Below are 14,934 nucleotides of genomic sequence, written 5' to 3' on the forward strand. Positions count from 1 at the left end.
GCACTACAACTCACAATTTATCTAGACACTTCTTGGACAAACATAATAAGGATCCTTCTTCTCTAAGAGTCATGTGCTTGGAACAGATTCCCTTAACAGTACTTAGTGGTGATAGAGTCAAGAGACTCAACCTCAGGGAGACCTATTGGATATATATGTTGGAAACATTGAGTCCAATGGGTCTCAATGATTGTATAGATACAAGCACTATTATCTAATACATCTCATCATTTTTTGACCTGGCAGGACATCGGAGGTTTGAGCATGTTCTATTGTGCTCCTTTTGAGGTCTTAGGGCCTCATGCAGTAAGCGTCGATTATGTGAAATCGGCAATCTTACCGATTAGTCATGTTATTGGCGATTTTTCCTCTCCGTATGCAGTAAGTGCCGAATACATTCAAAATCAACCCGAAAACAAATCCGCCCACTCTCACGATGATTATCCGATCACACACAGGTGTATCGGCGTGCGTGGCGGGGTGCTGATAGGTTGCCCAATCACAAATCTTGCTGAATCAGGCGAAACAAGCATGTTTTTGATTGCGCGCCATATTTAAAGGCAACGTGTACTGCTAATCATTCTCTGTGTTGTTGGGAGTGAGAGAGAGAGAGACGCACAGAGCTGGACGATTGAAGATTTGCATATTGACTGAGAGACTTGTTGTGTATTGGGTGAGCTTTGTCCTTTGTTGTTTTGTTTACATCTTTGTCTTGTTTTATATGTGGAAGTGTTTCGTGTGATTGCCTGTACATTTCTTGTCTGTTTTTTGTGAGTGCTGGAAGTATGCCCGCAAAGCGTGGGAAGAGTGATGCCGGTGGGAGTGGGAGTGCTACTCATGCGAGTACGCGTCGGAGTGAACGTACTGTTCAGGGGAGTGATGTTGCTGAGAGTGAGAGTGGTGTTGCAGGGAGTGGGAGTGCTGGTGCTGCGAGTGGTGTTGCTGGGAGTGGGAGTGCTGTTGCTGGGAGTGGGAGTGCTGTTGCTGGGAGTGGGAGTGCTGTTGCTGGGAGTGGGAGTGCTGGGAGTGCTGGTGCTAGGAGTGTGAGTGCTGTTGCTAGGAGTGGGAGTGCTGGTGCTAGGAGTGGGAGTGCTGGTGCTAGGAGTGGGAGTGCTGGTGCTAGGAGTGGGAGTGCTGGTGCTGGGAGTGCTGCTGGTGGCGCAGTTGCAGATGGGGTGGATGGTGGTGGCGTGCTTGCTGGTGGGCAGCTTTTGGAGGCTCTTCCATTGGAAGAAGGAGAGTCCAGTCAGCACCAGCCAAGCTCTGACCCTAAACCTGCTCGAAAGAAACGTGTGGAGAAGCCACGTAATCCTCGCTTCAATGACCAGGAAAATACAGCTCTTGTCACTGGCATTCTGGAGCACTATGACAGTATATATGGACATTTACTAGGTAAGTGTACCTTTACATTTATTATTCAAATACATGTGATCCTAGGTCATCTGAGTTTTGTTCATATGCAAATATGGGTTCACAATATCTTTCTATGTTAATTAGTCTGGAAACACAGCTTTTTATCATGCCTTACAAGGACAACTAAACACAGGCGGTCAATTTGCCATAACTGCATACAATATGAATGCAAGCTTGCTTACATGTATAGGTTTAGTAGTGAATGCTCATGTGCTTCACATATTACACATAAAACAGCATGTTTGCTATCTCTTGGAACAGCTAGCAGTGTAGGAAACTGGTGCTTATATTATTATTCATTTACCTCATATATTTTATATGTTTTTCAAGGGCGGACAAGTTCAGCAAGCAGAAAAGAGATGTGGGACACAATAGTCATTGGTGTCAATGCGTGTGGGAATCATGTGAGGGACAAGCGGAGTTGTCACAAGAGATTTGATGATATTAGGTCCAAATTGAAAAAGAAAATACAACACCAACGCGTGCATGCTACTGGCACTGGAGGTGGGCCCACACCACAACGTCTCATATTAAGTCCATTGGAGGAGCTGCTTCGGGCAAAATTACTTCCCGTCGTCGTGGAAGGCTTACCTGGTGACCGTGATATAGGAATTTACCCCTCACAATTTCCACCAGGTGAGAAATATTACTGTACTAGGCGTGTCGTTGCTTACAGTTATTTTGCATAGTTACACTGCTTTTTATACTGTCTTCACAATATAAGCATACCTGCATCTATATATGTATATGTCTGATTCTGTATATATATATATATCTCAAAATAGACATATATGTTGTAGTCCTACTAAAAGCAGTAACTAATATAGCACGTGCCATTGCGTGCTCATTTACATGTGAATTCCCAAAATGCATTGCTGCAGTGGAAGCAATTGATGGTGGGCGAAGATGGGGAACAACAGGGTAGTACACATGTGTAACACATGTTAATGAGAAATTATTACTAGCTACAGGTACAGAACAGAAATATGTAGAATATTATTGTGTATTTTATTTATTTTACTCCGACAAACATGACATTACTGCCTATTTTAAGCATGCATCAAATATATTGCATGCAACGGCCTACAAACATCACTTGCACTAACACATCTATAGTTGTTTATGAAAAGGTCCATTTTTACTTTAACTCATATACAGACAGCATAATGAGGCACACGTATCATATTTTATGTCATTGTTTTCATAACTTAAAAACTGCACACGACTATTTAGCTCATCTACCATTGTGTTAAAGCAGCTGCAATTAATATCTCATCACAGCATACACTTCAACAGAGGGGGTGGGGTTCAGCACACACACTAATTACAGCCTCATTTTAGGGTCAACTTAGTTCACACCATTTTCACCTGTTTCAAGTCATTGAAAGGTGTGGCTGATTAGGCTTTTTGGGGAAGGGAATACCGTTATTACAACCTGACTAGCACAACTGAAGTTAATCACACTCATTTGAAAGCTTCACTTTAGCTACTAAATGCCCCAACAACTCATTACTTATCAAACCGTACGTCACACATTAGTTCACTCATATCTATAGTTGAACTACTACTATCAACGACACATTATCACACACTGCATGTGTTGTCTTGTTTAGTCACAGCCACATTCATGTGTGCCACATCTTATATTAATGTACCACACATATCCTCTACCAAAAACAACACTTTGTGCAATATGACCACCTTCATGATAACCATTGTGAATGTCATCTCATGATAGTTATGTACATTATGATACTGATATCACTACACAACATATGATTTTTATGTTCAAATTTAATCTATTTATCCTCACGCATTACTGCAGGAACATAGTATGTTTTATGTTAGGGAACTCAAAAGTTCTAAGTACACAGGCATGTACATTGTTATTACAACTATTTATGTTCACTTTCACACACACATTTTGGGTTAAGGAAATGATGCTGTTAGGTACTCATAAATACAGAAAATACAATAACTGTTTGTTCAATATTTACACATGTAAATGTAAAACTTATGTTATTGTTATATATAGTTGCCCCTGAAGGACATGTGTCACCTGAGACTGAACAAGTGTCTTCACCTGGGTCAGCCAGCTCAACACACCTAGAAGGTGAGTGTATCAGTTGGTGGCCATATAATATGTGCTCTTCTATATGTTATGTTGTCATGTTCATTATTTGTTTTGCACATTTTCTTTAAATAGGATTACTTAGTGTCAGTGAAAATGAAGTGTAAGCCAACTTGTATTGTGTTAGTGATGTTAACTATCATGTAGGAGTTGTGAGTTTACAGCAAGTTTTCATTCACTCATATTTCATACTGAGTCCAAACATTATTCTTAAGTCAAGGTAGTTTTTAATGTGAGGTTATAAAACGTATGGAAACATGTTAGTTGTTACTTATGACACAGTACAATTACATAGTAACACAGCAGAGATTAACATGCCATTTAATAATGTGTACATTTATTTGTAGAACATGATGAAGAGGATTTTGATGATGATGATGATGATGATGATGATGATGATGCCGCCGCCGCCATAGACACACAAATACAAGCAAGTGACCATGAAGAGGTTCCAATTGAAACTGTTTTACCGCCAAAACGTCCAGCAAATACCACATATGATGCAATTGTAGCTTCTGAGGGAAAAATTGTGGAAGCAGAAAATCGTCGCCATTCTGACCTGATGACAGTGCTGGAAAGGATGATTGCACTGCAGGAAGAAACAGTTTCACAATTGGCACATCTCCACAGAGTCTTCATTGAAGTGCCTAAACAGTTGCAAAAAATCAACACCTCATTCGAAGCATTAGTTGTTCAGCAAACACAAGCTAATTACTGGAGAATGACTAATGTACCACAATTCAACACCTCACAGCCAGGATCTGTTCATGCAGGTCAGTTTTCACCACATTCATCTGATATTCATTCACCAGGCCCAAATGTTACCGGTCAAGTAGCAGACATTGCTGTGCAGGTTCCTGACGACATCCTACCGCTGCCATCTGTACAAATTCAGCAGCTGACACCTACAAAGGAGGCCACAAAAAGAAAACACAAGCAGTTACTACTGACCAGTTTTTGGTCAAAAACAACAAAAGACACACATGAAACAGACCAACCATCACTTGTGCAGTGTCTACCAACTTGCTCACATGTGTCAGTGGGCACAAGCCCTGTCCGTGAACAGTCACTACCCAAAAGCCCTGTAGGTGAGTCACTGCCCAAAAGCCCTGTAGGTGAATCGCTGCCCAAAAGCCCTGTAGGTGAATCGCTGCCCAAAAGCCCTGTAGGTGAATCGCTGCCCAAAAGCCCTGTAGGTGAGTCACTGGCCACAAGCCCTGTAGGTGAGTCACTGGCCACAAGCCCCGTAGGTGAACAGTCACTGCCCAAAAGCCCTGTAGGTGAGTCACTGGCCACAAGCCCTGCCCGTGAAGTGCCAGAGGCCACTCAAAGTGGCTCTGTTGTGCCTAAAGTTGGTGGCAAAAGAAAAAGGAAAACTCAAGAGACAACAAGCAGGCCTGTTACTCGCTCGCAAAAGGAACAAAAAAAATAAATGTTATAATTCAGAAAATATGTCTTTGGCCTTGTTTTGTTGACTTCAGATTATCTAATTACTATTGTATGTATGCTGAAGACTGTGTTGTTTCCAAACTTTCAAGTATGTTTTTGTACACGTGAAGTTTTGGAAATGTTAACACTCCTAATTAATGAATAGTGTTATAAATATTTATGTTTTAATCGTCTGTTCAGTAATGGTCCACCAGGAGCCAGTTGCTAAGTTTAGAGAAGCTGCCATTGACTTTGCAGCAAAACATTGCATTTGGGTGTGTTAATTGATGTAATCATTGCATGTGCATATTATTTTCATGCAATTATAAAAGCACCTATTTAACTGCAAACATCTTTCTTGTACGTGTACAGCAGGATTTTGTGTTAAATATTACTTACCTTTGGTGGCCATTGTAATGTTGTCCTTTAATCATTTATGTGTTCTTGTTTCAAGAACATCTCTGAATTGATACTAATATATATGTAGTATGTATTGATATATGCACACACACACACACACACACACACACACACACAGACACACACTGTGTGTGTGTGTGTGTGTGTGTGTGTGTGTGTGTGTGTGTGTGTGTGTGTGTGTGTGTGTGTGTGTGTGTGTGTGTGTGTGTGTGTGTGTGTGTGTGTGTGTGTGTGTGTGTGTGTGTGTGTGTGTGTGTGTGTATATATAGTACTATCTAAACTGGTATACACTGGCGACACACTTTATTCGAGCTCGGCTAGTCCCACGAATTCGGGTATACCCGGGTGTATTGAGGTTTGTGACTGTTTTCTGCCCGAGTACATTGAGTTATTTTCCAAGCAGGGATTGAAGCATTTTATTCCCGCTGGCTGCAATACTGCACAGTATATATATATAAACTGCATTACAATTCATGAATTTATGCCATCTGGTAGACACGCGAAGCATTGCAGCCTATTAAATCCTAATCATTATCATTTAACAGATCAGCCGCCCATCAGCCAGGCATGAACCCAGGCTGGGAAGGCAAATGCAACGGGGCTTGTCAGAGGTTAGGAGTGGCGCATTCCAGGTATCTGCCAGGTACATACCGGGTATTTGCTCGAATAAAGTGTGTCGGTGCAGTAGATGTATTTACAAAAAACATACACTTCATGCTTCCTTGTGAAAACACACTATTTTAATAATACAGGCCTAATGTTTGACAACTATACTAAGTGTGAGCCTCTAACATTATTGCGTGCAAACAAATGTTTATTACTTAATTCACTCATGTTTATCACCATTTAAATAGGTTTCATACAAGGCCTACTTACTGCCATCAATATGTTGTGTGTACTCCAGCAATATTTAAAAAAAAAAAAAAAAAAACATTTTTTTTATATATATATATATATAATATATATATATATAAAAAATTTTTTTTTACATTTTTTATATATATATATATAATATATATATACATATATATATATATACACATACACATACACATACACATACACATACACACAATATACATATAGTACAATATACACTTTATATATATATATATATATATTTATGAGAGAGATATATTTATATATATATAGATACACACGTATTTAAACTCATGCAGACAGGGACTTAACCAGACTTTCAAATACACACAGAAATGTATGTGGGAACAAAACATTTCATTTTGCAGGTGTGTGTATTTACTGATATGGCTGTCTAAGCACTATTTTCACACACTGCTCTTTGTTATTTTGCAAGAAAACTCAATGTTACTGAATGAAAAGTGTAGTAATGTTTTCAGAAACGAGATAAAAAAAGGATACATGTTTGTCCCACATGCGGCTATCACAAACCACAAATGTTCAAGCAATTATAACTAGAAATCCAATTGGCGTTTGAAATAAGGAGTTACAGTTTATACTTTTGTTGACCTTGAAAAGGAAACACAGCAATTTGTTAGCCATTGAGCAGTTTCATTTTGATGAGCAAAGAACAGATACCTGCACACATCTTTTGTGCTACTCTGCAATGGCTGATGAATTGGTGACAATTATGAATCCGAATTTAGGTTATAAATACATGATTTCAGAAGCTATTTTATCAACTTGCGGACACCAAGCAAGCACACGCCAAATCTATGATTTGATCCGAGCAAAATATCCTTATTACCAAAACCGTCGGCATGCGCGCAATTTTAATTCCTCAATAACATTCACTTTATCAACTAATGACTTTTTTGAACGTGTGCAGGATAAGCTAGAACACAACTATGGTTTCTGGAAGATTGCCAAAGAAAAACATTTCACCGTGAAAGAAGGCACATATATTGTGGTTAAAGGCATATTTATTCCTAATGCCAATAGCAATGGATCCGCTACTACTGTTCCGTGTGAATCGATACCTGCTGCAATATCTGCACCCTCCATTCCTGAAACCCACATTGTACAAGAACATAACTACTATGATTATGTACCAAGCCTTTCAGCTGAAAATGCATTGGAATGGGTACCCGAAGAAATGAACATACCTCCCGACCAATTGTTTGAAGAAAGCAGTGGCGATTCCTATGAGCGCTTCATGGAGGAGATGTGTGTCATACTGGATTCAGCGGGTGGGTCAAGCGTGGATGAAAAAGCCTTGCATTTCTGGAGCGACCAGTTGCAGCCAGACGAAGAGTTAATTCTAGAAGAATGGTAAATATAACAACCGTTATGAGTTGACTCTGCGTTTAAATATTTTTTTTTTTCTAACCACCATTTTCCCTTTCAATGCGTGGATACAGCGTAACATAGCAGACTGCATAACATGTAGCGATCACAAACAAATTGTTTCCGAATACAATATAGTAGAACCTGAAAGAGTAGTACACATTGCTGACGGAATAAATATACGTACTTTCCTATCACTTTAAACATATTAGCAACATTTTACCATAACTCTAACACATACCTGTTTTGTTATCATGCTACATCTACAACATTTAAAAGCGGGTCCACCACGTATGACGTGGGACCCTTGTCATGGCCCAAGGCGTCCTTAAAAAGGATTACGGATGTAAGTCCCGCCCCCAAGCGACGTGCGCGCCTCAAAGCCTATTGGCTGTCATGTTTTGTTATAGTAACGGTAACTGCAGTGTGTCATACAGTGGGGGCGTACACTGGGCGGTAGCCGAATGTTAATTGAGTGGGAGGAGTGTTAGCGTGCGTTTCACGCTGGTTTAACATGACGTCACACGTATTGCATTTGCGCATTGTGTTATCGGCCGTCCTTTCTGTCCAAACACGTCTGTTTAAAAAGAATACAGATGTACTCGTTTAGAACGAATGTAGTTTCGTATTCATTGTATTTGAAATAAAGATTTTATGTTTAATGGTATTTTCAAGATGTATTGAACGCACAACGTACGCTTTGTTTTGCGCATGCGCTAACAGTTAGTGCAGCCAAGCGTGAAGTGCGTGCGCACACTAAGATGTGCGCGCACATTTTTCAGTATACAGGCAACGTTCACATCATATACATAGTTATGCCTGCTACAAATTTAAAGAAACATTACATACTGATGTACACTTGTACTTCTAACATATAAGTGAGTGACGTGTGTATGTACACAATCATATAGAGCTGTGTAATGCGTTGTCACGGATACATATATAGTAAGGTGCCATATTTGACCATCATGCGTTTGCTGTATTTCAGAGATGTCGGGGAAGATACAATCGGATCAATGTATGATTTCAGAAGAGTCTACCTTTATATGAGATGATTGTGAGGAGGAGCCACCGACTACTATACTACATATGGAACTAATTTTATATTGCTTGCAGCGCTTATTAACAAACAATTAAAAATGTGATACCCTTATGCCTATATTGCATAAGCACTTAATTAACATAATGATGTTGCAAAATAGTGCCTCATGAATTTTTATTGAGTGTTCTTTAATGACTACTATCATTTTATGGCATGGTGTGTTTTATATATAACAACCATTCCCACTCTGCTAACACATTTGTGAATTATATTGTGTAATGGAACGTATGACTGTCGAAACTATGTAACAATAATAATAAGAATAATAATAATAATTATAATATGAGCATGTTCATGTATAGCGCTGCTAGTTGTATACAGCGCTTTACAGACACATTTTTCAGGCTGAGGTCCCTGGCCCGTGGAACTTACAATGTATTTTTTGCCGCCTGAGGCACAGGGAGATAAAGTGACTTGCCCAAGGTCACAAGGAGAAAACACCGGGAATTGAACCAGACTCCCCTGCTTCAAAATCTCAGTGCCAGTGTGTGTCTTTACTCACTGAGCCACTCCTTCTCCCAATGTAAAGGACACTTACAACCAACTAGCCATTTCTTGTTAAAAATCTCTTGTTACATGGGTATGTTGATAAAATGGTTTGGGACTGTAGCAAATAATGTTATTGGCCAGATGTTGTGGTCCCCTACAATGCATGATGTTCTGATTATGACATCAACATCATGTAATGAAGTACGTTTCTGTGTATATTTCATTAACCTAACTAACTATAGTTTACTGTGTTTATTAAACGTTCTAAAAATACATAGTATAGTCAATATGATGATATAAGCTACCATAATAAAGCTGGTGTTATCATTTGTCGGTGTTATACATGGATCCTACACAAATTGATACAGACACAAACAGTTGTCTTACAAAGTGTGTCTATGCTAATGTGCACGTGATTGACGTTACAATTGTGACAATACTTGATAATTATCATCATGATAATGATGAAGTGACGTGATTTATATTGCAAAAATATTACCAACATTGTCATATTGGTAAATTATAAATGCTTAATGACAGTAACATTAGTGACAAATTTGTCTTCTCTGTTAACAGTTTAACACTTGGTACATGTAGGACACATCCACACACGTGTGACTTATACATACACATGTCACAAATTTAAATTAATGTTGACTATTAATTCCTAGCATTACAAAACACCAACATTGCTAAATATAAGATGTAGTACGCATTGTTGTGATTGCAGGCATTCATGCATGGAGTTTTATGATCAGTCAATTTCATCCGTGATGAATGATCTCCCGTAAGTAAAGAAATAAGTACAGTTATCCCCTTGTCTCCAAACACCTCTATATTACATGAATGGAATTTATAAGGAAACATACATAAAATGTGATGAAATGGGAGTAATCATTTTCTAATACAATGCACATGAAAGCTCAAGAGTAGCTAAATGCATATACATGATACAGAAAGTACATATATGTAACATTTGTGTTTAAACCAATATGTTGGGTTTTGACTTCAAATAATTATAGGAAGATTGATGTAGGCACATCTTATGAGAGATGTCAGCAAATATACATACCATGATCAGTCATACTGGAGATATACCTATAATGCAAAGGAACAATATATAAATTGCAAACATTGACATGCCATCTTCAGTACCGTAAACAACACAGCAAAGTGTGTATTTGGTGTTAAATGTGCAACACCATGTATATTTCATGACATTCAAAATGTAAATCAGGCTGGTGTACACATCATATGGATGTACATGTTACACTGCACCAATAACATTGTATGTAAGCATACTAGAAGCATGAATGAGTATGGGCATAATATGTGTATTGTGTTAGCATAAGGAACAACACAATGCTAAAATATTAGTGCTTTGTTACCCCAGTTGTATTCACATACACACAACTAAAGTAAAATTGAAGAGGGATTATATAACCTGTGCAACAATAACATACCGGTGCCACATCCCTTTGTGCACACAGCAGAGAGAAGAAAGGTGTGCAACCCATATTCATCTGTGTCCTACCAGAAGGGTATATAAAAAAACATTATTGTTAAGATAACATAATGTAAGTATAAAACTAGAACTTGGAACATATATGTTTGTACTTACAAGAAAAAAATGAATTGATGAGATTCTGGCGTGTCTGGCCACCACTGGCTGTTTGTTCATTTTCAGCAGCTACATGGGTGGGATGCTCGTCTACCACAGGCTCAGCTAGGTCTGACTGTACATTGTGCCTCAGTGCAACATTGTGCAAAATGCAACAGGCAAGTATAATATCAGACACTTTTTGAGGCTTGTATAGAAGAGCCCCACCAGTTCTGTCCAGACACCTAAATCTGGTCTTGAGTAGGCCAAATGTCCTCTCTATAACAGATCTTGTAGATATATGGGCTGCATTGTACCTCTCCTCTGCTTCAGTTTGAGGGTTTAGCACCGGAGTCAAGAGCCACAGCCTAATTCCGTATCCTGAGTCACCTATAATGAATGGAGCACACATAAGCTGACATTAGTGATCAAATTGTACAATGCCAACATTCCTAAATAAAAATGTGTTTTGTGTTAGAACATGTAAATGTGTACTCACCCAGCAGCCAACCATGTTCAAAATGTCCCTCTTCGAACGCATGGAAGACTGAAGAGTTCCTCAGGATAGAGGAATCGTGACTGGAACCAGGGAATTTGGGTACCACATGCATTATCCTCATCGTCGCATCACATACCACCTGTACATTGAGTGAATGGTAGTGCTTACGATTGCGGTACACATGCTCACTCTGACTAGGTGCAATCAAAGCAACATGTGTGCAATCGATTGCACCCAGCACACATGGTATCCCTGCTATATTATAAAAGCCAGTCCTGACTTCCAGCCACTCTGTCGCCTCTGTAGGAAAATTAATATAATTCCTAGCGCGTCTATTGAGTGCATAGAGAAACTGGGTCAAGGCCCGCGAGAATGTAGATTGCGAGACCCCGCCCACTATGCCCACAGTTGTCTGGTATGACGCGGAAGCAAGATAATGTAATGAGCACAGCATTTTAACAAGCCCAGGGACTGCACGACCTCTGGCTGTGAAAAAATCTAAATCTCCCCTTATCTCCTGATAAAGAGCTAAGATTGCTGCTGAACTCAAACGATAGCGACTTACAATCTCCTCCTCACTCATCCCATCTAACAGGGTTCTCTCCCTGTACAGACGCGGACGAGGCACAACTTGTCTCCTCTGTCTTCTCCTCTGATCTCCTGTCCCTCTCCCTGTCTCTGTCGTATCCGCGTGACTGTCCCTGTCACTGTCCCTCGGTGTGTCCCTCCCTTGCCCTATATGATTGTCTTCATCATCAAGCATGTCATAGAAAAGAATGTTCCTCCGTCTCCTAAACAATCTCAACATTTTGAAATGAGTAGCTGTGAATGATCAGGTAATGGGCGTCCTTTAAATAGGTATGTGATGATGTCAGGTGACATAGTAAAATGCAAGGTGTTACATTAACATAATAAAGTACTTCTGTGGCAAGCTGTGTGCAGTTCTTGTTATAAGTATTTGTTGTGTGTATTCTGCAGGGAATGATGATATTTGGCAATGATGTGACGTGAACCTTTGTAGAAACATTGCTTGCAAATAAATAGTTGCATGTGCAATGCATGTAACACTTGTGAACGCAACAGTCAGTCATGTAATTTGACAAAAAGGCTGAGATTGACGTGGGAAAAGTTTTGTGTAACATGTGTAATTAGGCATGTTATTGTGACATGTTGACAACAATGAATAGTCGTGTGCATATGCATGCATTTCTGTAAGGAGGATAGTTGGTATAGAATGAGTTAACAAGGTGTCCCAATGCTGAATTACTGTACATGTGTGTATAAGTTAGGTTGAAGTGCTTGTAATGCTACGGTTACAATATAAACATGCAATGTGATTGAGCGTCCAATAAGTGACGTCATGAAAATAGGGAGGACCCAAAAGTATATGTAAACATGAGAATACAGATGTACATGAACGTTTAAAGATGCGTGTCACATTACAAGCATTGTGTAATGTAAAGGAAGATGAATATACTGTGTATGTGTGACATGTGTGACATGTGTGACATCATGTAAATAATTGTCGCTCAGTTCATTAAAATGTGTGATATGATGTGAGGATCTCCTTTAAGAGTTGAGTATAGTATTTTCCCTTGGCACATCATCACATGATGAGTAATGTGACCCGCAAATGCTGAAAACATGTAAAAGTATAATGTTATGCAAATAATACACGTCAGCCGTGACACAATGCAGGGAATGCCCCCCACACTGTAATGCAAATGACGTTTGTATTGTGAGCAATGAAACGTAAACAGTACTATACTGTTATACGTCCCCGCTCCATTGACTCCATTGATGTACAGAAGATTTTTTTTTTCTAAGTGCCGTTCCGGCAGCCTTAGCGATCGTTCTCCCCTCCAAACTGCCAACTTTAGTTGGCGGGAGAAATTGGCCATAACATCTCAATTTCGTAGTGCCGATCAGCCCCGATAAGCTGTTTTTTTTTGTTGAATCCAGCCGATTTAAAAAAGTGGCGATCAGTGGCGAAAACAGGCTTATCGGCAGCCGACTGGCCATAACAAAATAATCGGCTCCGAAACCTGGCGAAATCAAGCACTTATCGGCGCTTACTGAATCTCAAACCCAATTTTGGCTATAAAATGGTGATAATTCCCTTATCAACGCTTACTGCATGAGGCCCTTAGTCAGTATCCAAATGTGGGGCCCCTGGTCAAATCATTGCACTTTTTATTGTATTTCACTCTCACATTAATAGTATACACAAATAAGTGAATTTCATTTTCACCACATGCATTCATTGTTTCACACATGTGCTGATAATGATATATTTATTTACTGTGAAAAAATTTAGTATTACACTTATAAATATGTAATTTTTACTCACAGATAATTACACACCTTACAAGAAGGGTATTTACACAAACATTTCATTTATTTCAATTTATGCACACATATACATTCACTTCAAGTATACACATGTCTTTGGATTGCTGGCTCTTAGCTAATTTTTCTCTACTTTGGCAAATGGTCATATACCATAGAATTTTAATTTGCCACGATTAATGTGGGATATAAATGTTAGGTCACACTTTCCTAGCTATGGATTATAGCATCTTCCCCTTACATATAGTGTAATCCAAAGATTATGCATTTATCTAAAAAATAATAATCTATTGAGATGTATGTCAAACCTCTTTCCACAACAACATTATAATTAATTTTAATATATAATAAATACATATGGTCTATCTATAGACTGAAGTCTCAATACTCTATATAACTTGCTTTCTTCATCTCTTCCAGTTCAAATGCTAATGAGCATCTCACATCCTTATTCAAGCTTGATCAAATTATTTAAAAACAATTACCAGCGTTCATTGGAATTATAATTATGTGAAATTAACCATGAATTTAATTAAATTATGGTTAGCACTAGTATCCAATATATGCAATGTTGTCCTCTAATAATAACCTGTATGTTATTTCTTTTGTTCCATGCAGGGTTGTTTTTTTGAAAACTTTTATGTTAACACCAATGGATTTAGATTAAGATGTTAATTAATGTGTTTTTTGCTATCATTCAGTAACACCCATTAATAGCAATCATAATGTACTGGCAATTATGCATATCAGTAATAAGCCTTTGCATGTTATTTATATCACATGTCTGTATCAGTGTCTATCACTTAATCCTATTGAATAATTGTTTGTTAGTAATAGTATTTTCTTTGTTCAGATAATTATAACAATTTCTTTTTAATATGTTCTAGTAGCATCAAATTGTTTAGCTATTGCACCAGGTAATATAGATTAGCCCAATGATAATAATGGAACTAAACACAGCTGTGGAGAAACGTTTTTTATTGGTGAAAGGGACTATTTAACACAAGGAAGTTCCATTTGGTATCCATCCCCTGATGAAATCCGCAGAGTCGGAAGAAACGCGTAGGGATATCTGGCAGTGAGCCTACAGTGACAGGGCAGCTCCCAGCACCAGCGTGAGGAGGCAAGGACTTGCCTGAAGATTTTTTTCCGGTTTCAAGTGTGAGAAGAAAGGCTAAATGGCGGCTGCATGTGGAGATTGAGTGCTCACAAACACCAAGGATTACTCCCCTGGAGAC

The 14,934-nt window shown here is 38.8% G+C and overlaps 1 protein-coding gene across 1 annotated transcript; it reads left to right on the plus strand.

The window, feature by feature from the left end:
- Window positions 1–264: 264 nt before the first annotated feature.
- LOC142495272 (uncharacterized) lies at window positions 265–5,030 on the plus strand. The gene is made up of 4 exons (XM_075600558.1): window positions 265–306; window positions 1,878–2,049; window positions 3,449–3,526; window positions 3,892–5,030. The coding sequence occupies exons 1-4, from the start codon at window positions 265–267 to the stop codon at window positions 4,974–4,976; spliced, it is 1,377 nt and encodes a 458-aa protein (XP_075456673.1). The 3' UTR covers window positions 4,977–5,030.
- Window positions 5,031–14,934: the final 9,904 nt, after the last annotated feature.

This window comes from Ascaphus truei, chromosome 1 (genome assembly GCF_040206685.1).
Source record: "Ascaphus truei isolate aAscTru1 chromosome 1, aAscTru1.hap1, whole genome shotgun sequence".
NCBI classification, from domain to species: domain Eukaryota; kingdom Metazoa; phylum Chordata; class Amphibia; order Anura; family Ascaphidae; genus Ascaphus; species Ascaphus truei.

Bases quoted from the DNA above. Each gene is read 5' to 3' on its own strand.
- LOC142495272 (XM_075600558.1), top strand. From the start codon at position 265: ATGTTCTATTGTGCTCCTTTTGAGGTCTTAGGGCCTCATGCA. The intron at 2,050-3,448 runs GTGAGAAATATT...TGTTATATATAG, and splicing joins CCCCTCACAATTTCCACCAG to TTGCCCCTGAAGGACATGTG. The intron at 3,527-3,891 runs GTGAGTGTATCA...ATTTATTTGTAG, and splicing joins CAGCTCAACACACCTAGAAG to AACATGATGAAGAGGATTTT.